General features: G+C 45.5%; 1 protein-coding gene across 2 annotated transcripts in view; it reads right to left on the reverse strand.

Moving 5' to 3' along the window:
* ECHS1 (enoyl-CoA hydratase, short chain 1) overlaps nucleotides 1–24706 on the reverse strand; it is a 189127-nt gene that overhangs the window by 103373 nt on the left and 61048 nt on the right. For both annotated transcript variants that reach the window (XM_069753051.1, XM_069753050.1), the window contains exon 4: nucleotides 12916–13015. In XM_069753051.1, the coding sequence (XP_069609152.1) occupies nucleotides 12916–13015 (100 nt within the window). The remainder of the gene's footprint in view (nucleotides 1–12915; nucleotides 13016–24706) is intronic.

The following is a 24706-nucleotide window of genomic DNA, read 5'->3' on the forward strand; positions in this document are numbered from 1 at the left end:
CTTTCTCCTGCAAGTAGTTAACTGAAAGTTTTTTTAAATTGAAAACACAGATATGGCATCCACCGAGTGTTGTCCTGTCGCGTCTTCTTTATATTATTGCCAAGAAGATGCAAAACAATGAAAACAATAAAATCATTATTTACCTAAAAAAAAAGAGTAAGTCAAAAGCACATTGCAAATAAACATTCATTACAAATAAAGAAGCAGGGCGCGTCCGAGGGTGAGTATATACCTAATAAGAATATAATCACCCTCGGACGCGCAATGCTTCTTTCCGACAGCCTTCATTCTTAAGAATCAGCCCTTCCGTGGTGTAGAGAGAGGGTGTGTTACACTCCAAGGTGTTCCCCAGGTTGCCTTTCCTGAGCTTCGATCTTCATGCTCTCGTTTAGTAGTTGTCGGAAACTACGCTGCATTAGGCCTACACATTGGGTATGGGGTGTAGAGAGAGGGTGTGTTACACTCCAAGGTGTTCCCCAGGTTGCCTTTCCTGAGCTTCGATCTTCCGGCTCTCGTTTAGTAGTTGTTGGAAACTACGCTGCATTAGGCCTACACATTGGGTATGGGGTGTAGAGAGAGGGTGTGTTACACTCCAAGGTGTTCCCCAGGTTGCCTTTCCTGAGCTTCGATCTTCCGGCTCTCGTTTAGTAGTTGTAGAAAACTACACTGCATTAGGCCTACAAATTGGGTATGGGGTGTAGAGAGAGGGTGTGTTACACTCCAAGGTGTTCTCCAGGTTGCCTTTCCTGAGCTTCGATCTTCCGGCTCTCGTTTAGTAGTTGTCGGAAACTACGCTGCATTAGGCCTACAAATTGGGTATGGGGTGTAGAGAGAGGGTGTGTTACACTCCAAGGTGTTCCCCAGGTTGCCTTTCCTGAGCTTCGATCTTCCAGCTCTCGTTTAGTAGTTGTCGGAAACTACGCTGCATTAGGCCTACAAATTGGGTATGGGGTGTAGAGAGAGGGTGTGTTACACTCCAAGGTGTTCCCCAGGTTGCCTTTCCTGAGCTTCGATCTTCCGGCTCTCGTTTAGTAGTTGTTGGAAACTACGCTGCATTAGGCCTACACATTGGGTATGGGGTGTAGAGAGAGGGTGTGTTACACTCCAAGGTGTTCCCCAGGTTGCCTTTCCTGAGCTTCGATCTTCCGGCTCTCGTTTAGTAGTTGTAGAAAACTACACTGCATTAGGCCTACAAATTGGGTATGGGGTGTAGAGAGAGGGTGTGTTACACTCCAAGGTGTTCTCCAGGTTGCCTTTCCTGAGCTTCTATCTTCAGGCTCTCGTTAAATTGTGGTTAAATGGAACAACTGCATTTGGCGTACTAGTTGGTTTGGGGCCTACTAACAGTGTCTGCCGCTCCTTGCTGTTCTCCTGGTTTCCTGTCCTGAAATTCCGTTTTCAGGCGCTCGTTAAGTAGTTGTTAATGTTAGACTGCATTTGGCCTACTAGTTGGGTTGGGGCCTACTATCGGTGTCTGCCACTCCTTGCTGTTCTCCACTGAACAAAGCTGTGCCGCCTGTTTACTACGGTTGCCAATTTTGAACTGCATTTCGACTACTTACTGATTTGGGCCTACTCTCTGTGTCAGCCTCTCATTCCAGTTGTCCTCCACTGCAATGCCCCCTGGTTAGTCCTGTGTTACCAATTTTGAACTGCATTTAGCCCACTTTATTCTTTGGGCCTATATCTGTGTTTCCTCCTCATCCTGCCCATTGCCCAGCCAGTGATAGATGAGTCTGCTGGTACATTGACCCATAACGCAAAATTCCCAGTGCACGCTACACAGCAAGATTGTGACCCTGCTGAAAGTCAGGTTCCTCTTCCCACATACCATACCACCTTACACGGGGACAAAGAGGAAGGTGCAGATGAAAGTGCAGGTTCCTTCATCAGGTGGGGGGAGGAATACTAGTTGGCGACGTCACTGGCACAGGGCCTCTCATAGTACGCAAAAGTGTTGCTGCCGGTGGGAGGCGCCCCCGCCGTGCAAACACACCGCTGTACTTTGAGGGGCCCTGTGCCAGTGCCAGTGCCAATGCCAACGAGTGGGCCCCCCCTGCTTGCTCAGGTTCACAGCACTTGCAAAGTTGAAATACTTACCTCTCCCTGCTCCACTGGCATGACGTGGTCCAGATTTCCTGGGCCCACTAATTACTTGAACCAGCCCTACCCACCACAACTTTAGCCAAATGACCCCCAATTTCAAATGCCTTCCAATTATTATAATGTTAATTACGCTTGACAAGCTTCATTAAGAAGAATGGATGGTTTTGACATTAAAATGGGCACTCTAGGTGTTTTCCTGGCCCCCACTCACTGCCGACTATGCTGCCCCATTGACTTGCATTGGGTTTCGTGTTTCGGTCGATCCCGACTTTACGTCATAATCGGCCGATTTCACTCGACCCGACTTTTGAGATAGTCGGGTTTCGCGAAACCCGGCTCGACTCTAAAAAGGTCAAGGTCGCTCAACTCTAGTGGTTAGGGTTACCGTTGGAATTAGGGCTAGGGGTGTGTTTGGATTAGGGTTTCAGTTATAATTGGGGGGTTTCTACTGTTTAGGCACATCAGGGGCTCTCCAAACACGACATGGCGTCCGATCTCAATTCCAGCCAATTCTGCGTTGAAAAAGTAAAACAGTGCTCCTTCCCTTCCGAGCTCTCCCGTGTGCCCAAACAGGGGTTTACCCCAACATACGGGGTATCAGCGTACTCAGGACAAATAGGACAACAACTTTGGGGTCCAATTTCTCCTGTTACCCTTGGGAAAATACAAAACTGGGGACTAAAAAATAATTTGTGTGGGAAAAAAAAAAGATTTTTTATTTTCACGGCTCTGCGTTATAAACTGTAGTGAAACACTTGGGGGTTCAAAGTTCCCACAACACATCTAGATGAGTTCCCTGGGGGGTCTAGTTTCCAATATGGGGTCACTTATGGGGGGTTTCTACTGTTTAGGTACATTAGGGGCTCTGCAAACGCAATGTGACGCCTGCAGACTATTCCATCTAAGTCTGCATTCCAAATGGCACTCCTTCCCTTCTGAGCCCTCCCATGTGCCCAAATGGTGGTTCCCCCCACATATGGGGTATCAGCGTACTCAGGACAAATTTTACAACAACTTTTGGGGTCCAATTCCTCCTCTTACCCTTGGGAAAATACAAAACTTGGGGCTAAAAAATAATTTTTTGGGGAAAGTTTTTTTTTTATTTTCACGGCTCTGCGTTACAAACTGCAGTGAAACAGTTGGGAGTTCAAAGCTCTAACAACACATCTAGATGAGTTCCCTGGGGGGTCTAGTTTCCAAAATGGTGTCACTTGTGGGGGGTTTCTACTGTTTAGGTACATTAGGGGCTCTGCAAATGCAATGTGACACCTGCAGACCATTCCATCTAAGTCTGCATTCCAAATGGAGCTCCTTCCCTTCCGAGCCCTCCCATGCGCCGAAACAGTGGTTCCCCCCCACTTATGGGCTATCAGCGCACTCAGGACAAATTGGACAACAAATTTTGGGGTCCAATTTCTCCTTTTACCCTCGGGAAAATACAAAACTGGGGGCTAAAATATAATTTTTGTGGGAAAAAATGTTTGTTTTATTTTAACGGCTCTGCATTATAAACTTCTGTGAAGCCCTTGGTGGGTCAAAGTGCTCACCACACCTCTAGATAAGTTCCTTAGGGGGTCTACTTTCCAAAATGGTGTCACTTGTGGGGGGTTTCAATGTTTAGGCACATCAGTGGCTCTCCAAACGTAACATGGCGTCCCATCTCAATTCCTGTCAATTTTGCATTGAAAAGTCAAACGGCGCTCCTTCCCTTCCGAGCTCTCCCATGAGACCAAACAGTGGTTTACCCCCACATATGGGGTATCAGCGTACTCAGGACAAATTGTACAACAACGTTTGGGGTCCATTTTCTCCTGTTACCCTTGGTAAAATAAAACAAATTGGAGCTGAAGTAAATTTTTTGTGAAAAAAAGTTAAATGTTCATTTTTATTTAGTGGATGCTTTCCTGAAACGGAAAGTACTTGCAAGCAGCATAATACAAAGAATAGCAGATTTACCCAGAATCCTTTGCAGTAGGCGGAGCTATGCAAATCATCTCATCGTCCCGCTACATTTAGCCCAACTTGGGTCTCTCCCTAAGGTGGCTAGCATATATGTATCATTTTTATTTAAACATTCCAAAAATTCCTGTGAAGCACCAGAAGGGTTAATACACTTTTTGAATATGGTTTTGAGCACCATGAGGGGTGCAGTTTTTAGAATGGTGTCACACTTGGGTATTTTCTATCATATAGACCCCTCAAAATGACTTCAAATGAGATGTGGTCCCTAAAAAAATGGTGTTGTAAAAATGAGAAATTGCTGGTCAACTTTTAACCCTTATAACTCCCTAACAAAAAAAAATTTGTTTCCAAAATTGTGCTGATTTAAAGTAGACATGTGAGAAATGTTACTTACTAAGTATTTTGTGTGACAAATCTCTGTGATTTAATTGCATAAAAATTCAAAGTTGGAAAATTGCAAAATTTTCATAATTTTCGCCAAATTTCCGTTTTTTTCACAAATAAACGCAGGTACTATCAAAGAATTTTTACCACTATCATGAAGTACAATATGTCACGAGAAAACAATGTCAGAATCACTGGGATCCATTGAAGCGTTCCAGAGTTATAACCTCATAAAGGAACAGTGGTCAGAATTGTAAAAATTGGCCCGGTCATTAACGTGCAAACCACCCTCTCAAAGGACAGGTCATCAGAGGAAGACAGATTAAGTCAATAATGCTTATAGAAGGCAGAAGTGGAAGACCATGTAGCTGCCTTATATATCCTGTCGATCCACACTTCCTATGAAGTTGCCATGACCCTGGTGCAATCAGCCTTCAAATTCTCTGGAACTGGTATATTACTAGAGTGGTAGGCCAAGCTAATGGCGTCCCTAATCCATCTAGCTATGGTATCCTTTCTTACTTTGAGACCTTTCCCAACTCCTTTTAATGACACGATTAAGGACTCAATCTTTCTCTGTTTTGACATGGCTAAATATTGTACCAAGACCAGTTTAACATCTAGTGTGTGAAGTCACTGTTCCTCTGCATTTTTAGGTTAAAAAAACAAAAGGAACAATAATTTCATGACTATGAAATTTAGATGCGACTTTAGGACGATATGCTGGGTCTAGTCTCAATATAACTATCTTCTGAGATGTGAAACAGGTGGTTGACTTATAGAGCCTGTAAGTCACCCACCCTGTGGTCTGATGTTAGGGCCACTAATATTACTGTCTTTAGGGTGAATATCTTGACTGGTAATTCATCTAAGGGCTCAAAGGGAGATCTTGTTAATGCCTCCAGTAACCATGTTTAGTCCCCAAAGGGGCTTTTCTGGGGCCGGTATTGGTCTTGATCACATGCTTTAATAAACCTAATTATCCACCTATCTTCCTCTAGGTTATGCAGATACTTGCATCTTAAGGGTGCTAGTGGCCAGGTCCATCTAAATACCATATTGAAGAAACTAATATGGTCTTTATCAGAACTTTTCTACCAAATGATTGTCCCGAACTAGACAAGAATTTTGCCCATGTCCTAAAATATATCCTAGTTGTTACTGGCTTCCTGCTCTGCAGCAGAGTAGAGACTAAGGCCGAGGAGAAGCCCTTTTGGATTAACAGCGACCTCTCAAACTCCAGGCCATCAAATGCAGGCCTGCCCTATGGGGCTAACAAACTGGGCCATGCTTGAGGAGACCGGGATATCTGGAAGAATCCAGCGAACCGACAATGACATCATCCGCATCCACAAAAATCGTTGCCTCTTGGGCTAAAACGAAGCAATTAGAATGAGGTTTGCTCTTTCTTCCCCAGTCTTCCTCAGCACTACCGGAATCAACATTAATGGGGAAAAGGCGTAGGCTAGTTAGAATTCCCAGGGAATGTGTAGTGCATCCACTCTTGGATTTAGTTAGAGAGCAGAAGTTTTTTGTTTTTCTGCTTTGCTCGTTTGCAAACAGGTCTATTTCTGGATGCATCTATCGTTCCATAATTTGTTGGAATATTACTAGATTCAGCTCTCATTCCCCTTGTTTTAGCATATTATGACTGAGGAAGTCTGTTCTATCCTTTTCCTTCCCTCTTAAGTGGAGCACGGTCCGTAGTAACTCAGGTTGTTCTGTAAACCGAAGGATTTCCTCTGTCACCAACATCAGAGGGCGAGATCTTGCACCTCCCTGATGGTTGATGTAAGCAACAGTCGTACGGTTGTCTGACATAACTAAAATATGCTGCCCCTTTAGATGGGCAGCAGCTTCACTATTCCATTCTTTACTGCCAGTAGCCCTTTCATATTCGATAAATAGTTTTTCTCCATTTCCGACCAGGCTCCCTGGACTATGTAATCTCTGAGACGTGCTCCCCATCTTTCAGAGCTTGCAACTAACACAATCACATCACTGATCTGATATCACAATGGAATTCCCTGTGACAGATTCTTCCAGTCCAGCCACTTAGCAATGGGATCGATGGATACTTGGGTTAGTGTAGTCTTCCCTTCTAAATAGCCGTGAGTCTTTTCTCTTATTTTAGGATGTCCTGCTGTAAACATCTGGACCCACTGGATCTCTGGAATACAGGACGTCACTGTCCCTATCAGCGAAATAGCCTTCCTTAGAGTCATAACCGGTCTAGCAACCGCTGCTGATATTAGGGTTATGATCCTGTTATTTTCTTCCGGTAGACAAGAAGTCTGTTTTTCAGAGTCTCAGATAAGCCCAAACAACAACTGAATCCTTAGGGGTTCCAGTTTTGATTTCTACAGATTTAATATCCATCCTAGCTGGATCAGGCTGGCTCTTACTTGAACCAGTTGGTGATTGTAGTCTTCTATTGATCTGCCGATCACTAAAAAATTGTCCAGTTACGGAACTATCAAAATATTTTATTCTTAGAGATGTGCTGTTACTTCTAGAATAATCTTAGTAAATATCCTTGGGGTCATGGATATACCAAAGTGTAGGGCCCTGTACTGAAAGCGTCTGACTTGTTTGTTTATATACAAGACTACTGTCAGGTATAATAATAATAATAATAATCTTTATTTTTATAAAGCGCTAACATATTCCGCAGCGCTTTACAGTTTTGCACACAATATCATCGCTGTCCCCGATGGGGCTCACAATCTAGAATCCCTATCAGTATGTCTTTGGAATGTGGGAGGAAACCGGAGTGCCTGGAGGAAACCCACGCAAACACGGAGAGAACATACAAACTCTTTGCAGATGTTGTCCTGGGTGGGATTAGAACCCAGGACTCCAGCGCTGCAAGGCTGCAGTGCTAACCACTGTGCCACCGTGCTGCCCATAGGTGGTCTCTCACATGGATTGGGATGTGGTAATAAGCGTCTTTTAAGACCAGGACACTCATAACAGCCCAGGAACAGTATTTTTATGGTCGATTTTATGGACTCCATCTTGAAGGGCCTGTAGACCAGAAACTTGTTTAGTCCATTTAGGTTGACTTTAGTTCTGAAGGTACAGTTGGGTTTTCTCACTAGGCATAAGGGAGAATAGAATCCTTTCTCCTGCTGCTGAACCAGCACCTCCACCAGAACCTGTTTCTGTAGTAAGGTTAGTACTTCCACTTTCAGGGCAAATTGTCCCCCAGGAGTTTCGGGAGATGAAATCCTGAAAGTGTGCTGGGAAGTAGACTTCTAGAGTAGAATTCTAGTCTCCGCTCTGACTGTACTATGTTCAGAATCCAGGAAGTGGATGATATCCTCTCCCAGGTGGGCCAGAAGTGTGAAAGCCTTCCTCCTACCAGGGGAACCATCACTTCCTCAGAAGAAAGGCCACTGAACATCAGCTCCTTCCTATCCTTCCACTTCCCCAGTTGACTTAAGGGCTTGTTCCTGTTATATCTTCTCTTATGAAAGGAACTTTTATACTGGGAAATGGACACACTAGGAAATCCTTTCTTCCTATCTGCCACCTTATTCAATATTATATATATTGGGCATCCCCTGGCCAGCTCTTGAGCCACAATGCTCTACAGGCCACATTTGATAAATTTGCTGACCTGGGTACCAACCTGACTGAATCCGCCAACATGTCTGCGAGGAAGGCAGCAGCTCCCTGCATTAGTGGAAGATCTAAAATGATCTTATCCCTAGGGGTGATGTTCCTGATTTGATCCTCAAGCTGTTGTAACCAACCATCATAGATCTGGTCATGCAGGTTGCTGCTATTACTGGCTTTAATGCCCCTGCTGACGATTACCATGCTTGTTTTAAATAAATCTCCACTTTTGTGCCCAGGGGTACCGAAGACTGCCCTTCAACATGTGGTGGTTTTAGTTACAGCAGGATCCTACCTACCCATAAATACAAGCTTTTCTGAGAGTTATCTACACTTACCCAGGAAGACAGACTTCAGCCTAAAGGTACCGTCACACATAACGATATCGTTAACGATATTGTTGCTTTTTGTGACGTAGCAACGATATCGTTAAGGAAATCGCTATGTGTGACAGCGACCAACAATCAGGCCCCTGCTGGGAGATCGTTGGTCGCTGAGGAAAGTCCAGAACTTTATTTCGTCGCTGGATCACCCGCTGACATCGCTGGATCGGCGTGTGTGACACCGATCCAGCGATGTCTTCACTGGTAACCAGGGTAAACATCGGGTTACTAAGCGCAGGGCCGCGCTTAGTAACCCGATGTTTACCCTGGTTACCAGCGTAAACGTTAAAAAAACAAACACTACATACTTACCTTCAGCTGTCTGTCCCCAGCGCTCTGCTTCTCTGCACTCCTCCTGCATCCTGTGTCAGTGCCGGCCAGCCGGAAAGCACAGCGGTGACGTCACCGCTCTGCTTTCCGGCTGACCGGCGCTGACAGTGCAGAGGAAAGCAGAGCGCCGGAGGACAGACAGCTGAAGGTAAGTATGTAGTGTTTGTTTTTTAAACGTTTACGCTGGTAACCATGGTAAACATCGGGTTACTAAGCGCGGCCCTGCGCTTAGTAACCCGATGTTTACCCTGGTTACCGGAGACCTCGGGATAGTTGGTCGCTGGAGAGCTGTCTGTGTGACAGCTCTCCAGCGACCAAACAGCGACGCTGCAGCGATCGACATCATTGTCGGTATCGCTGCAGCGTCGCTGAGTGTGACGGTACCTCAAGAGAAGTATTCACACTAGACACGTAGGGTCCCAGCAGCACGAAACCACCTTGTCATTGGTTGCTGGGCATGCATGAATTGGCCAAATTATGTGCGAAGCATCTGAATTTTATATTATCCAGAGCAGTATTGAAATTCATATTTCATATATTCCATGTTTACATGCTTTAGAACGATAGAGTGCAACTTCTTTTGCATATTGAATATGAAGGTGGCTGCTCTTAGTATACATCTATTCACATTAGCATGGAAGTGCGAGTCAGTCTTTTGATATTTCTCAGTTGTAACAGAAGCGGACATGACTGCGGTTTTTGACCGATCTCAGAGAACGAGCACACTACAACTTTATCAATACACCATACCATCCCTGCCTGCACCCCACTCACGGTTCAGCAGTTTGTCCAGTTCACCGTACTCTGTCCTCTCTCAGCACTGCAGCCAGCCCTCAATCCTGCAGTTGTGGTCATGTAAAAAAGATGGTTTCCGCCTACACATGACAAAGCTAAGAGGTTGAACTCCACCATCTCCAATCTTTTGGCCACGGAAATGATGCCTTTATGCCTGGTAGATATAGACAGTTTCCGAAAGCTAATGGTTGTTGCAGACCCCCAGTACAAGTTGCCCAGTCGCCATAACTTCTCCAAGAAAGCTGTGCCTGCACTACACTAGCATGTCGCAGACAACATCAGGCATTCCTTGACTAAATCTATATCTACCAATGTGCATTTTACCAGACACTTGAATGAGAAAGTAGGGTCAAGGCAGGCATTACATCTAGTTGGCTGGGCACTGGGTGATTCTGGTGACTGAGGAGGCAGGTGGGAAAGGGGCTGCTCAGCAAGACTTGGAATCTCCAATGCTTGCAGGACAAACCTCTGTATTTCACACTTCTTCCACTGCTTCTGCCTCCTTCTCTAGGGTTTCTACTTGCGCCACCAACCTATGCCTTAATGAGAGACACGTTCCAGAGTGAATCTCCATCAAGTCCGGACTGCACAGCCAGGGCTCACTGCAATCAGGCAGTGTTAAAATTTATATGCCTTGGAGATTGCAGTCATACAGCTGAAGAGTTGTGGACAGCTCTTCAGGCCGAGTTTGAGCAATGGCTGTCTCCCATTGATCCAGGGAAGGATGTGTCCGATAACGGTGCAAACCTGGTGGTGGCCCTATGCTGAGACAAGCTCACACATGCTTTGCATGGCTCATGTCCTCAACCTGGTGGTACAACGATTTCTCTGCCACTATCCTGGTCTTAATGAGCTGTTGCCGCAAGCACGGAAGCAGTGTGTTCACTTCCACCATTCGCACCCCTCAGGTCATCGACTTGCATCGATACAGAGGTCTTTGTCCATGCCAGTTAACAGGTTGATATGCAATGTGCTGACACGGTAGAATTATACTCTGCGCATGTTGCAGCAACTGTGGTAGTAGCAACGAGCCCTGATCCAGAATGTCATGTCCAATAGTCTGGGTCAACGCAGTACGGACGTGGTGCATATCACGTTTACAGAGTGGGCACAGATTAAGGACCTCTACACCCTTCTGCATAGTTTTGAAATGGCTAGTAAGATGGTTGGCTCTGATGATGCAGTCATCAGCATCACTATTCCGGTCATCTTTATGCTGGAGAAAACTGAAAAGCCTGCGAGACGAGGTGGTGGTCCCAGAGAAAGGGGAGGAAGCAGAGGAGGATGCGGAAGGGATAAGATTATCTCAAAGTTCCAGACTGTCGTCACCCAGGCAGGTGCCAAGGGAGTGTGAATTACTGCAATCGAGGGGAGCTGCTGATACCAGACAAACTGTTAGTGAAGGTGCAAGAGCTGAGGAACAAACGGAGGAAAAAGAGGTGTTGGTCGAGCAACTGTCTGGAGATGAAGAGGATAATCATAAACTCTCTGTTTGTGGTTAGCGGGAGGGGACAGAGGAAACCAGCATCAGTGTTACCAAGCTACAAACACACCATGCGCTTGAACCTCGTGGAAGAGCCAGACATACGAGTGCCTTCTTGCTGCAACATGATCCCCGAAAAGTTATGATTCAAAATAGTGCTGACTACTGGGTTGCCACTCAGTTAAAGCCACGTTATAAGACCAAATTTTGCCAGATGCTTCCCACCCTGGAGAGGGACCCGCGAATGCTCGAGTATTGAAACACGCTTTTACACAACCTTAAGAGAAGTTTTTCCCCAGACAGTAAAGAGGCACACAGCGTGCATTACAGCTCTAGACTTCCAACCTCTGGCACGTCTATTCATCAACGCCAAAACATTAGCAACAGCAGTAGTGTAAGTGGCAGAAGCCATTTCTGAGAGCACTTTGACACATTCCAAGTCCAAGTCTGACACGTGGTGAACGACTGGAGAGGATGGTGGAGGAGTATCTAGAACTCAATATGAATACCAACAGGGAGGGTTTGGACCCTTTCACATTTTGGTCTGCAAAAATGGATGAGTGGCTGTCCTGAGCTCGCCTCTCATGCATTGGAGGTTGCATCACGCCCGGCAGCCAGTGTTCTCTAAGAGCGCATCTTCAGCGCTGCTGCTGGTGTCCTGACTGAAGCGCAGCCAGCTGTCCCCTGAAAGTGTAGACCATCTAACTTTCATCAAGATGAACAAGTCATGGATCTCCAAGGACTTTTACACCCCAATCGCAGACTGTACAGACTAGGCGATATTGTAGTTTTTAGTGTGCTGCATTGATCTTGCGTAATTGCAGTCTGTGATATCTTTAGTGGGGTTTCCGTGCCTGCTGCTGCTGTAGATGTTAACATTAATTTGTGGAAATGTTAACAGTTCTGGTTGGGTCTCCATCTGCTGGGTTGGCTGTAGTGGAAGAGTTGTCAGTCCCCATTATACTATTTATACACTAGTGAAATTGATGCCACTTTGGTAGTGTCTGCCACTAATTTTTGGAAATGTGTAGACTCTTGGTTGGTCTCCTTCATGTGTGTTGCCTGTAGTAGTAGGCCTCAGAGACCGGCAGGCCTCCACTTCCTTTGAGTCAAATACCAGTGTTACTATCCTTACATTTTCTGACAATTGTAGTCTAAGAAACTAATATTTTTGCCACCTGAGTGTGGCTGAGCATCAAAACAGGTTGAGCTGTTGCATGTGGTATCAGGGCTCCCAGCGAAGCAGACCTACTCCGATCCCTCTTCCACGTCGTCTTAATTTAAAGTTCAATTCAAAGCAGTAAATGCTGGCTCAGACCCCGATACCTCATGCATGGCTGATTGCTGCCATGCCATTCTAAAATTTGTACTGTGGGTGAATTGAGGCCACTTTCCTGGTCTCTGCCTTTAATTTGATGTGTCTTAGCAGCTTTTAGGAAAGTGATGGTGTTGTATATGAGTTTGTTTTTGCATTCCATTGACTCCAATGGCGTTCGGCTATGGTCGGCGAATATTCAACAAATAAAAATCGGCGATCATAATCTTAACCAAACATTGAAATATTCACTCATCTCTAGTGATGAGATGACAGAAGGCCATCCATCTTAACAACTTAGATGCTAAGAATACTACTCATCATGTCATCTTAGGGGATTAAATCTTTTGGAGTCATCTCCGATCACAACTGCACCTGCTGAACACCAGATGTAGAACACAGCTAGCATCCACTAGATTTTTATCAACAGTACCATGCACAAATATTCTTAACATGTTAAGTTAATCATTAACAATGTTAGCACACCACAAGGTTTTTTTGAAACCGCACAATCATGAAAAAATAAATAAATATACCTGGAATGGTTCCAAGCAAGATTTCAGGCTGCCCGAATTGTGCTTTCTCTCCAGCATAGATAATGTCACACATCATAGCAAGCTCACATCCTCCTCCAAGCTATATGAACAAAGAAAAAAAAAACAAATATTCATAATGGGATATACAAATTGGAAAAAAAGTTGACACAAGGGGCCGTTTCTAGGTCTTAAAGAGAACCTTTCATCAGGTCAAAAGTGGCCAGTTTTCTGTTCATATTTTCTCTCAAGATGTCATTTTTATTAATTTCTTCAACCTGTTATACAGCTCAAGAAAATATAGGCCTTTTAATCTAGTGCTAAACTGTGATTAACAAATGGAAAATCAGGGGCTCAAAACAAAACCACGGTCAGGTAGACCAACAAAAATGTTGTAAACAACTGCCAGGAAAATTGTTCGGGATGCATTGAAAAACTCACAAATAACATCAGCTGAAATACAAGACTCTGAAAACTAGCGATGTGGCTGTTTTAAGATGCACAATAAGGAGGCACTTGAAGAAAAATGGGCAGCATGGTCGAGTCGCCAGAAGAAAGCCATTACTGCACAAATACCACAAAGTATCTCACCTACAATACGCAAAACAGCACAGACAATATTTTCCACAGTCAGAACATGAATACGGCTTTTCTCCATTGTGAATTCTTTGATGTTTAATAAGATGTGATTGAACTGTAAAGCATTTCCCACATTCTGCAACAAGGTAATTTGGAGTGATGAAACCAAAATTGAACGTTTTGGTCACAACCATAAACGTTACATTTGTTAGAGAGGTCAACAAGGTCTATGATGAAAGGAACACCATTCCAACTGTAAAGCATGGAGGTGGATCGCTGATATTTTGGAGCTGTGTGAGCTACAAAGGCACAGGAAACTTGGTCAAAGTTGAAAGAAAAGTGAATGCAGCACATTATCAGCAAATACTGGAGGAAAATTTGCACTCATCAGCCCAGAAGCTGTGCATGGGACAGACTTGAAAGTTCCAATATGACAACAATCCAAAACACAAGGCCAAGTCCACCTGTTGTTGGCTACAGCAGAACAAAGTGAAGATTCTGGAGTGGACATCTCAGTCTCCTGACTTCAATATCATTGAGCCACTCTGGGGAGATCTCAAGTATGCAGTTCATGCTAGACAGCCTAGGAATTTACAGGAACTAGGGTCTTTTTGCCAAGAAGAGTGGGCAGCTTTACCATCTGAGAAAATAAAAAACCACATACACAAATACCACAAAACACTTCAAGCTGTCATGGATGTTAGAGAGGGCAAAACACTGTATTAAGAAATGGGGTATGCGAACTTTTGATCAGGGTCATTTGAATGTTTTGGGTTGTCATTATGATTTAAAAAGCGAAAACAGAGTAGTTTGACAATAAATTGCTTCACCCAACCACTAACCATGAGCGGAGAAAAAGTTTTTGATATTCTCTGAAAAAAAGGTGAAGAAAGCAAAAATTAAACTGGGGTATGTAAACTTTTGAGCACAACTGTATATGATTCAGACGGAACACTCGGCGCTATCTGACCTGTGATCTGTAGATGTCAGTCTTTTAAGGCGTGCACAAAAGTGCCGTCGGCCACAGTTTTCCGCACCTCTGAAAAAAAGGTCACTGCTGAACAGAGGCCAAACTGAGTCCAGAGTAACTCTGCTGCCTTAATATAGTGAATGGATCCCTTGAGGATTTCAACTAACTTCCAGCACTCAAAGATTTAAACCCTGATGTGAGTGCTCAGCGTAGAGTGCCAGATAAATGTGATCCAAATGGTTATGTAAAATTTTCCCAGTAAAAGCTTCAACTTAATCCACAAAAAAGCCACTCAGGTCTGTCATCTGTCAATGGAAATATAGGGAGCTTCCACATTACTGGTAGCACAAAGGCTCTGGAAAAGCGAAGTCGCCCCCCAAAAGAAATTCAGCAAATTCTGTGCTCCCAAATCCAACTGCCTCCTACCTTCTGAGCCACAGTGTGCCTAATCCACATTTAGCGTCCACATTTGGCATTTCTGTAGCGATGTCAGCCTGCATAATTTACAGGTGCATGAGCTGGGAACAATGTACAGGCCCTACAGTGTACTGATCACTATAGTAGCAGTTTGCAATTTTTCGTCAGCAATATCCGCTGCTGCTTGTTTCAGGGAAAACTCCGATGAAGTCAAAATTGTCAAGATATCTGTAGATAAACTCCCAAAATGAGGATTCTGCCCTTCTAGCACTTAGGGGCTCTGTATATGGAGACCACAAACTATTCTAGGAAATTATGCGCTCCAGGGTACCTTCTGTATAACAGTACTGCTTAGCCATATGGCGAGATTTGGGAGGGACAGAGTGCTATTTGCCAATAGCACAGCATCCCTCCAGAGTTTCGCTGTATGGCTAAGCAGTACTGTACAGCCACATTTTGGGTATTTCTACAGTAAGCAGAAATTGTGGGACAAATTTTAGTGCCATTTTTACCCATTTCCCCTTGTGAAAATGTAAAATCTTGGACTAAAACTAAATTTTGGTGGTTAAAATATTTTTTTTTCCTCATTGCCCAATGGGATAAAATTCTGTGACTCATCTGGGGTGTCAAAATGATTGCTGCACCAGTAGATGAATTCATTAAGAGGTGTAGTTTGTAAAATGGGGTCTCTCTTATGGTGGTGTTCTGCTGTTTTGGCACTTCTGGTGCTCTGCCAATGTGACATGTCAGGGTATGTGCACAAGTTGCAGATTTGCCTGAGGATTTTTCTACACGGAATCTGCATCTCTTGGCAGAAAACGCAGGTGCGTTTTTGATGCGTTTTTTTGCGCGTTTATGCGTTTTTGTAAGCTAAATAAAGATGTATTATTGAACAAAAAAAAATATTTGCGATGTAATTTCTTGTCCAACCTCCTCTTTTACATTTGTCCAACCCACACTCCATTACACACACAGATAGATAATAGATAGATATAAATATAGATAGAAAATAAATAGATAGAAGGAATGAGATAGATAGAATAGATAGATAAAAGGAATGAGCTAGTGGGTTAAGAGCTGGCTCAGGGATAGGAAACAAAGGGTAGTTATTAATGGAACACACTCGCACTGGGTCGCGGTAAGCAGTGGGGTACCAAAGGGGTCAGTATTGGGCCCTCTTCTGTATGTATAACTATGTGCTTAATTGTAAAACACTGGGCAAAACAGTCAATGAAAAAGACCTGGGTGTATGGGTGGATGACAAACTCACATTCATTTAGTGGCCAGTGGCAGGCAGCTGCTACAAAGGCAAATAAAATAATGAGATGCATTAAAAGAGGCATAGATGCTCATAGGGAGAACATAATTTTACCTCTATACAAGTCACTAGTTCAACCACACTTAGAATACTGTGCACATTTCTGGGCTCCAATGTATAAGACAGACGTAGTTGAACTAGAGCGGGTGCAGAGAAGAGCAACCAAGGTTATTAGAGGACTGGGGGGTCTGCAATACCAAGATAGATTATTACACTTGGGGCTATTTAGTTTGGAAAAACGAAGGCTAAGGGGTGATCTTATTTTAATGTATTAATATATGAGGGGACAGTACAAAGACCTTTCTGATGATCTTTTTAATCATAGACCTGAGACAGGGACAAGGGGGCATCCTCTACGTCTGGAGGGAAGAAGGTTTAAGCATAATAACAGACGCGGATTCTTTACTGTAAAAGCAGTGAGACTATGGAACTCTCTGCCGTGTGATGTTGTAATGAGTGATTACTAAAATTTAAGAGGGGACTGGATGCCTTTCTTGAAAAGTATAATGTTGCAGGAGATTATATATATATATAATATATATATATATTGTAGGGATTTCACTCACTCAGCTGCGACGGCTGACACTTAGGAGACGTGTTCCTTTAAAGTTCACTGGGTTTATTGCTTCATAAACCATGTGGCAAACAACAGAAATCAAATAGCCTTTGGTTCAGGTAAAGAAAAACAAGTGTCCAGTTCATCCGGCTCAGTCCTGAAGCCGTAACACACTCAGGAGGGTTTCACCTCCACACATACCTACCTGTGTTAAGCATTAGGCTTTCTTTTATATGTCTAACCACACCCAGAACCCATCACATGACCAGACATGTGGTTGTGACATCACCACAGGTCCTGAAACACATATAGGTAGCCATGGTTACATCACAGCAACAAGCCATCTATAAGACACACATCTCCCATCGATTAGACATCCTTTAGCCACGCTACATACCTCCCCCCTCTGCCTAAAGCCGTGGGGCTTGGCACTTTCTCCCACTAGACAAGGGATTCTTGACAGGGCATCAGCATTACCGTGCAGCTTTCCGGCCCTATGTTCCACATGGAAACAGAAGTCCTGCAGGGCTAAGAACCAACGGGTGACCCTAGCATTTCTACCCTTCGTTTCCCTCATCCACCTAAGTGGGGCATGGTCGGATATCAGTCTAAATTTACGTCCCAGCAAATAGTACTGTAATGTGTCGACTGCCCATTTTATGGCCAAGCACTCCTTTTCAACGACTGAGTAGTTCTTTTCAGATGAGGACAGCTTCCTACTCAGATAGAGAACAGGATGCTCCTCTCCATGTAGTTCTTGGGAAAGGACTGCTCCCACCCCAACATCTGAGGCATCTGTCTGAAGAATAAACTCTTTCTTGAAGTTTGGGGCCATCAGAACGGGTTGCTTACATAAAGCCTCTTTCATTTCTTGGAAGGCTGAATCTGTTTCTTCGGACCACTTAACCATTACTGATTTTGTCCCTTTTAGCAGGTCAGTCAGAGGCGCCGCCATTGTGGCGAAGTTTGGGATGAACCTCCTGTAATATCCCACGATTCCCAGGAAGGCTTTAACTTGCTTCTTGGAAACTGGTTTTGGCCATGTTTGAATTGCCTCCACTTTACTGATTTGGGGTTTTATTTCTCCATGACCCACTATGTATCCAAGGTACTTAGCTTCTTCTTTACCCAATGCACACTTCTTCGGGTTTATTGTAAATCCGGCCTCTCTTATAGCATCAAACACCGCTTGGACTTTCTCCAGATTACTCTCCCAGTCCGGGCTAAAGATGACGATATCATCTAGGTACGCAGCAGCGTATGCCTTGTGGGGTGCAAGGACTCTATCCATAGCCCTTTGGAAGGTGGCCGGAGCTCCCTGTAGGCCAAATGGCATCCGGACATACTGGAAGCATCCATCTGGTGTAGAAAACGCCGTCTTCTCCTTGGCTTCCTGTGCCATGGGGATCTGCCAATACCCCTTCGTCAAATCCAAGGTGGTTATGTACCTGGCGGGCCCAAGCCTTTCGATGAGCTCATCAACTCGGGGCATGGGATATGCGTCGAACTTGGAGACCTCATTCAACTTCCTATAGTCGTTGCAAAATCTCCACTCCCCATCAGGTTTTGGGACCAGGACAATTGGGCTCGACCAACCGCTCTTGGATTCCTCAATGACTCCAAGCTTCAACATACGCTCCACTTCCTTGGAGACTATTTCTCGACGGGCCTCAGGAATTCTATAGGGCTTCACGTTCACGCGCACATGGGGCTCTGTCAGGACCTCATGCTCTATGACCTTCGTGTACCCAGGCAACTCGGAAAACAGGTCCCTGTTTTTCTGGAGTAACTCCCGGCATTGCTGTTTCTGGGACTCCGATAGCGTCTCCGCTATAGTAACCGCTCCAACCTCATCTTCTGGGTTGCTTAACAACGATGGAGTTACTGTCGGCTCTCTATCTTGCCACGGCTTGATAAGGTTGACATGGTATACTTGGAATGGTTTCCGTCTTCCTGGTTGGTGAATTTTATAGTTTACTTCACCAAGTTTCTCGACAACCTCATATGGCCCTTGCCATTTGGCCAAGAACTTGGTTTCCACTGTCGGAACTCGGTCTCCCGGATTGAATTGCCTCACTCTTGCAGACCGGTTGTAGACCCTGGCCTGAGCTTCTTGTGCTTGGAGAAGGTGTTCTTTCACGATAGGCATCACCTTTGCAATCCTCTGCTGCATCAGGGCCACATGCTCAATGACGCTTCTGTGGGGCGTGACTTCGGCTTCCCAGGTTTCCTTGGCTATATCCAGGAGTCCTCGTGGATGTCGGCCATACAGAAGCTCAAACGGTGAGAAACCTGTGGAGGCCTGTGGAACTTCACGAATGGAAAACATCAAATAGGGTAAGAGACAATCCCAGTCTCTACCGTCTTTCTCTATAGCTTTTCTCAGCATGCTCTTCAGTGTCTTGTTAAATCTCTCAACAAGGCCATCTGACTGGGGATGGTACACCGAGGTCCTCAACTGGGAGATTTTCAGGGCTTTGCATAGTTCCCTCATCACCTTGCTCATGAAAGGTGTCCCCTGGTCAGTCAGGATCTCCTTCGGCAGACCTGTCCGGGAAAAGACATGGACCAACTCGCGAGCTATACTCTTTGAAGAAGAATTTCTCAAGGGAATTGCCTCAGGATAGCGTGTGGCGTAGTCCAGGATGACTAATGTATACTGATGGCCCCGGGCTGATTTAACTAAGGGACCGACCAAGTCCATGGCAATTCTCTCGAATGGCACCTCAATAATGGGCAGTGGCACAAGGGGGTTCCGGAAATGAGGAGTGGGAGCAGTTAGCTGACATGTAGGGCAGGACCTGCAATAGTTCACTATTTCCCGGTGGCACCCAGGCCAATAGAACCTCTGCACAACCCGTTCCTGCGTTTTTTCCACCCCTAGGTGTCCACCCAAGATGTGTGAATGGGCCATGTCCAACACCTTCCGTCTATATGGACCCGGCACTACCAACTCCTCCCTTATTTTCGTGACCCGGTACAACAACTCCCTGCTCATTAGAAAATGGGGAAATCTTGTGTCTGCCCCCGGCTCCTGTACCACCCCGTCAATAACTGTGACATTTTTAAAGGCTTCCCTCAGAGTGGGGTCCCTATGTTGGGCAGTCCCAAAATTTTCACCGGATACCTCTAACTCCAGAATGTCAGATGCAGGGGACACTTCCTCCTCATCTCCAGCCAGGACACAAAAAGGAAATCTGTCTGACTCTGGGTGTGGCACCACCCTTCCCGGGTTCACTGGTTCCCTACTCTTGCTAGGGAGCTCAGAACCTTTCCCCCACAAATCCCAAAACAAACAGAAATCCCGGCCAATAATTATAGGGTGCAACAAGTCCTGAACGACGCCGACTATGTGGGACTCCGTGCCACATGTCGTTTCAATGTTCACACTGGCCACAGGGTAGTCCTTTGCATCACCATGTATGCACCGCACTCCGACCTTCTTTCCCGGGAGCAGGTGGAGAGGAAAAGTGGCCCTCACCAGGGTCACTAGGCTCCCCGAGTCTAACAGTGCCGTTACTGCTTGACCGTTCACCTTCACGGGACATGCTTGAGGTCCCTCGTTGGGCGGAGAGTTCACACTGCAAGCTGGATACGCATAGTATGAACAACGGCGTCCCATGCTGCAGTCCATCTGCTCAGTGGTTTGGGAACAACGGGCAGCTATATGTCCTGGCTTGTGGCACCTCCAACAAATAATATCACCCGTGGGGACCTTGGGCACCACCTCCCCCGCCCTTTGTGACCTTGGACGCACCACCCCTTTTTGGGACTCAGCTGCCTTCTGGGATCCCCAGTACGGCATGGGCTGCCTCCCGAAGGAGCCTTCCAACCCTTGGTACCTCTCAACCAGTCCGATCAGCTCATCGGCATTCTGGGGATCACCCTGGGCAACCCAAGACTGTATAGGCCTCGGGAGGGAATGGACAAACCGATCCATCATCACCCGTTCTACCATCTGTGCAGGCGCAGAGGACTCTGGCTGCAGCCATTTCTGGACCAGGTGCAACAGATCAAACATTTGGGAACGAGGTGGTTTGTCCCGGTGATAGCCCCAGGAGTGAACTCGTTGTGCCCTGACAGTCAGTGTCACCCCCAAACGTGCGAAAATCTCGGCTTTCAATTTGTGATACTCTTTGGCATCCTGCAAGGTCAAATCATAGTACGCCTTCTGGGGTTCTCCTGTCAGGTATGGCGCAAGTACCTCTGCCCACTGCTCTGGCGGAAGTTTTTCCCTCTCAGCGACCCTCTCAAACACTGTCAGGAAGGCCTCAACATCATCCCCGGGAGTCATTTTCTGCAATGCGCGTCTTACCGTTTTCCGGACGTGGGTGTCATCAGCCAAACCTGGGGTTGGGGCGCTCGCCTTGCCCTGGATGGCGGTTGCCAGAAGCTGCATCTGCTGCTGATGCTCCTGCTGGCTCTGCTGCATCTGCTGCCGTTGCTCCTGCTGGCTCTGCTGCATTTGCTGCTGGCTCTGTTGTAACTGCTGCCGTTGCTCCTGCTGGCTTTGTTGCATCTGCTGCCGTTGCTCCTGCTGGCTCTGTTGTATCTGCTGCATCAACAGCCTGTTGGTCTCTTGCTGCCTTTTCTCCTGCTGTGACTGCATCTGGACCAATTGTTTCAGCAGGTCCTCCATTTTCTCCGGCAATGCTTGCTGGCTTGCAACAGCCTTGACCCAGGACATTCAAAATAAACTCACGTCTCCGCTGGGAACGCTGCTCGCACGTCTACCACCAATTGTAGGGATTTCACTCACTCAGCTGCGACGGCTGACACTCAGGAGACGTGTTCCTTTAAAGTTCACTGGGTTTATTGCTTCATAAACCATGTGGCAAACAACAGAAAACAAATAGCCTTTGGTTCAGGTAAAGAAAAACAAGTGTCCAGTTCATCCGGCTCAGTCCTGAAGCCGTAACACACTCAGGAGGGTTTCACCTCCACACATACCTACCTGTGTTAAGCATTAGGCTTTCTTTTATATGTCTAACCACACCCAGAACCCATCACATGACCAGACATGTGGTTGTGACATCACCACAGGTCCTGAAACACATATAGGTAGCCATGGTTACATCACAGCAACAAGCCATCTATAAGACACATATCTCCCATCGATTAGACATCCTTTAGCCACGCTACAATATATATATATACATATATATATATATATACATATATATATATATATATACACACACACATACACACACACACTAGATTCCTTGATAGGGTGTTGATCCAGGGAACTAGTCTGATTGCCGTAGGAATTTTTTCCCCCAATGCGGAGCTTACTCTTTGCCACATGGAGTTTTTTTTACCTTCCTCTAGATCAACATGTTAGTGCATGTTAGGTTAGGCTATGGCTTGAACTAGATGGACTTAAAGTCTTCCTTCAACCTTAATAACTATGTTACTATGTTATTATTGATCGATAGATAGATAGATGTATGACAGACAGATCTATAGATATCTATCGATCTATGTATAGATCTATCTATAGATCTGTCATCTATCTATTCTATCATCTATCTCATTCCTTCTATCTATCCATTATATCTATCTATCTCATTGCTTCTATCGATAGACAGATAGATAGATGGATGGATGGATGGATGGATGGATGGATGGATGAAAGAAATGGGATAGATAGACGGACCGGGATAGATGGAAGGAGAAAAAAAAAAAAAGGAAAAAAAAAAAAACACGCAATTTTCTATGCCAGAGGGGGAAAGCTGGCAGCCGGGGGCCAATATTTGTAGCCTGGGATGAGGGTAATACCCATGGCCCCTTCCCAGGCTATGAATATCAGCCCGCAGCTGTCTGTGTAACCTTTACTGGCTATTAAAATAGGTGAACCCCCCCCCCAAAAAAGGACGTGGGGTCCCCCTATATTTTATAGCCAGAAAGGCTACGCAGACAGCTGCGGGCTGATATTCATAGCCGAGAGAGGAGCCATGAATATTTGCCACCCCTCCGGCTACAAATACCAGCCCCAGCTACCCCAGAAATGGCACCAATTCCGGCACTTAGCCCCTCTCTTCCCACTCCCCTGTAGCGGTGGGATATGGGGTAATAAGGGGTTAATGTCACCTTGCTAATGTAAGGTGACATTAAGCTCGGTTAGTAATGGAGAGGTGTCAATAAAGACACCTATCCATTATTAATCCTATAGTAGTGAAAGAGTTAAAAAAAAAAAAAAAAAAAAACACAGCCAGAAAAAAAGTATTTTAATTTCATCATACTTGCCATACTCAATAATAAACCAACCGTGTGCTCCCTTTCCGCCGTAGTCCAATTAATAACGAGTGTCCCACAACGATCTCCCCTAGAGAAAAGTGACATCAGGTGATGTCACCGCTCCAGTGACACAATAACAGAAGACAATGGCTCCTGCAGTGCATCACTGAAGAGGTTACCTGAGTTCATTGGTTTCACTTTATCGCAAAGCTGCATGGGAATTTTCCCACACAGCAGTGCCACAAGTGACAGTAGGAACTATTACTCACAGAAGCGGAGGGACACAGTGCGGAAGGATACCTTCCGCCATTGTATCCTGGAGAGCGGTCGCATGGCAGCTGATGTGGCAGCTCTCCACGGTAAATCGTCGTGGGACACTCGTATTAATTGGATGTCTGCGGACACAGGGAAGATATTGTTTGTTTGTTTATTATTTTTAAAAAAAATTCTACAGGTGAGCGAGTGCTTCGGGGAACAAGGTGATGGTGAGTATGTACTCAATGTTGTATATACTGTTGCACGTTGTATGCACTGTTGCACGTTCTATGAACTGTTGCACGTTCTATGAACTGTTGTACGTTGTATGTACTGTTGTATGTACGGTTGTATATTCTGTTGTATGTATGGTTATGTTGTACTAGATGGTGGCCCGATTCTAACGCATCGAGTATTCTAGAATATGCATGTCCACGTAGTATATAGCACAGCCATGTAGTATATTGTCCAGCTACGTAGCATTTTGCCCAATTACGTAGTATACTGCCCAGTCACGTAGTATATTGCCCAGCCACGTAGTATATTGCCCAGCCACGTAGTATATTGCCCAGCCACGTAGTATATTGCCCAGCCACGTAGTATATTGCCCAGCTACGTAGTATGTAGTATATTGCCCAGCCATGTATATTGCCCAGCCATGTAGTATATTGCCCAGCCACGTAGTATATTGCCCAGCCACGTAGTATATTTCCCAGCCACGTAGTATATTTCCCAGCCACGTAGTATATTGCCCAGCCACATTGCCCAGTCACGTAGTATATTGCACAGCCCACGTAGTATATTGCCCAGCCCACGTAGTATATAGCAATGTGGGCATCATATCCCTGTTAAAAAAAAAATAATTAAAATAAAAAATAGTTATATACTCACCTTCCGGAGCCCACGGATCCAAGCGAAGCGGTTACCGCCGCTCCGGTCTCAAGAGTGGATTGCGGTCTTGCGAGATGATGGCGTAGCGGTCTCGCGAGACCGCTGCATCATCATCTCATGAGATCGCAGCATGGACCTGTTACCGGAGCGTAGCGAGCGGGAAAGGCCTGTTGTGGATCCGAGGGGCCGACGGACGGTGAGTATATAACGATTTTTTATTTTTATTATTTTTAACATTAGATCTTTTTACTATTGATGCCGCATAGGCAGCATCAATAGTAAAACGTTGGTCACACAGGGTTAATAGCAGCGTTAATCAAGTGCGTTACACCGCGGCATAGCGCGGTCGGTTAACGCTGCCATTAATCCTGTGTGAGCACTGACTGGAGGGGAGTATGGAGGGGGCACTGACTGCGGGGAGCAAGGAGCGGCCATGTTGCCGCCGGACTGTGCCCGTCGCTGATTGGACGTGGGCGTTTTGCCACGACCAATCAGCGACTTGGATTTCCATGACAGATAGAGGCTGCGACCAATGAATATCCGTGACAGACAGAAGGACAGACAAAGC

The sequence above is a fragment of the Ranitomeya imitator genome, chromosome 2, assembly GCF_032444005.1.
Source record: "Ranitomeya imitator isolate aRanImi1 chromosome 2, aRanImi1.pri, whole genome shotgun sequence".
Classification (NCBI taxonomy): Eukaryota; Metazoa; Chordata; class Amphibia; order Anura; family Dendrobatidae; genus Ranitomeya; species Ranitomeya imitator.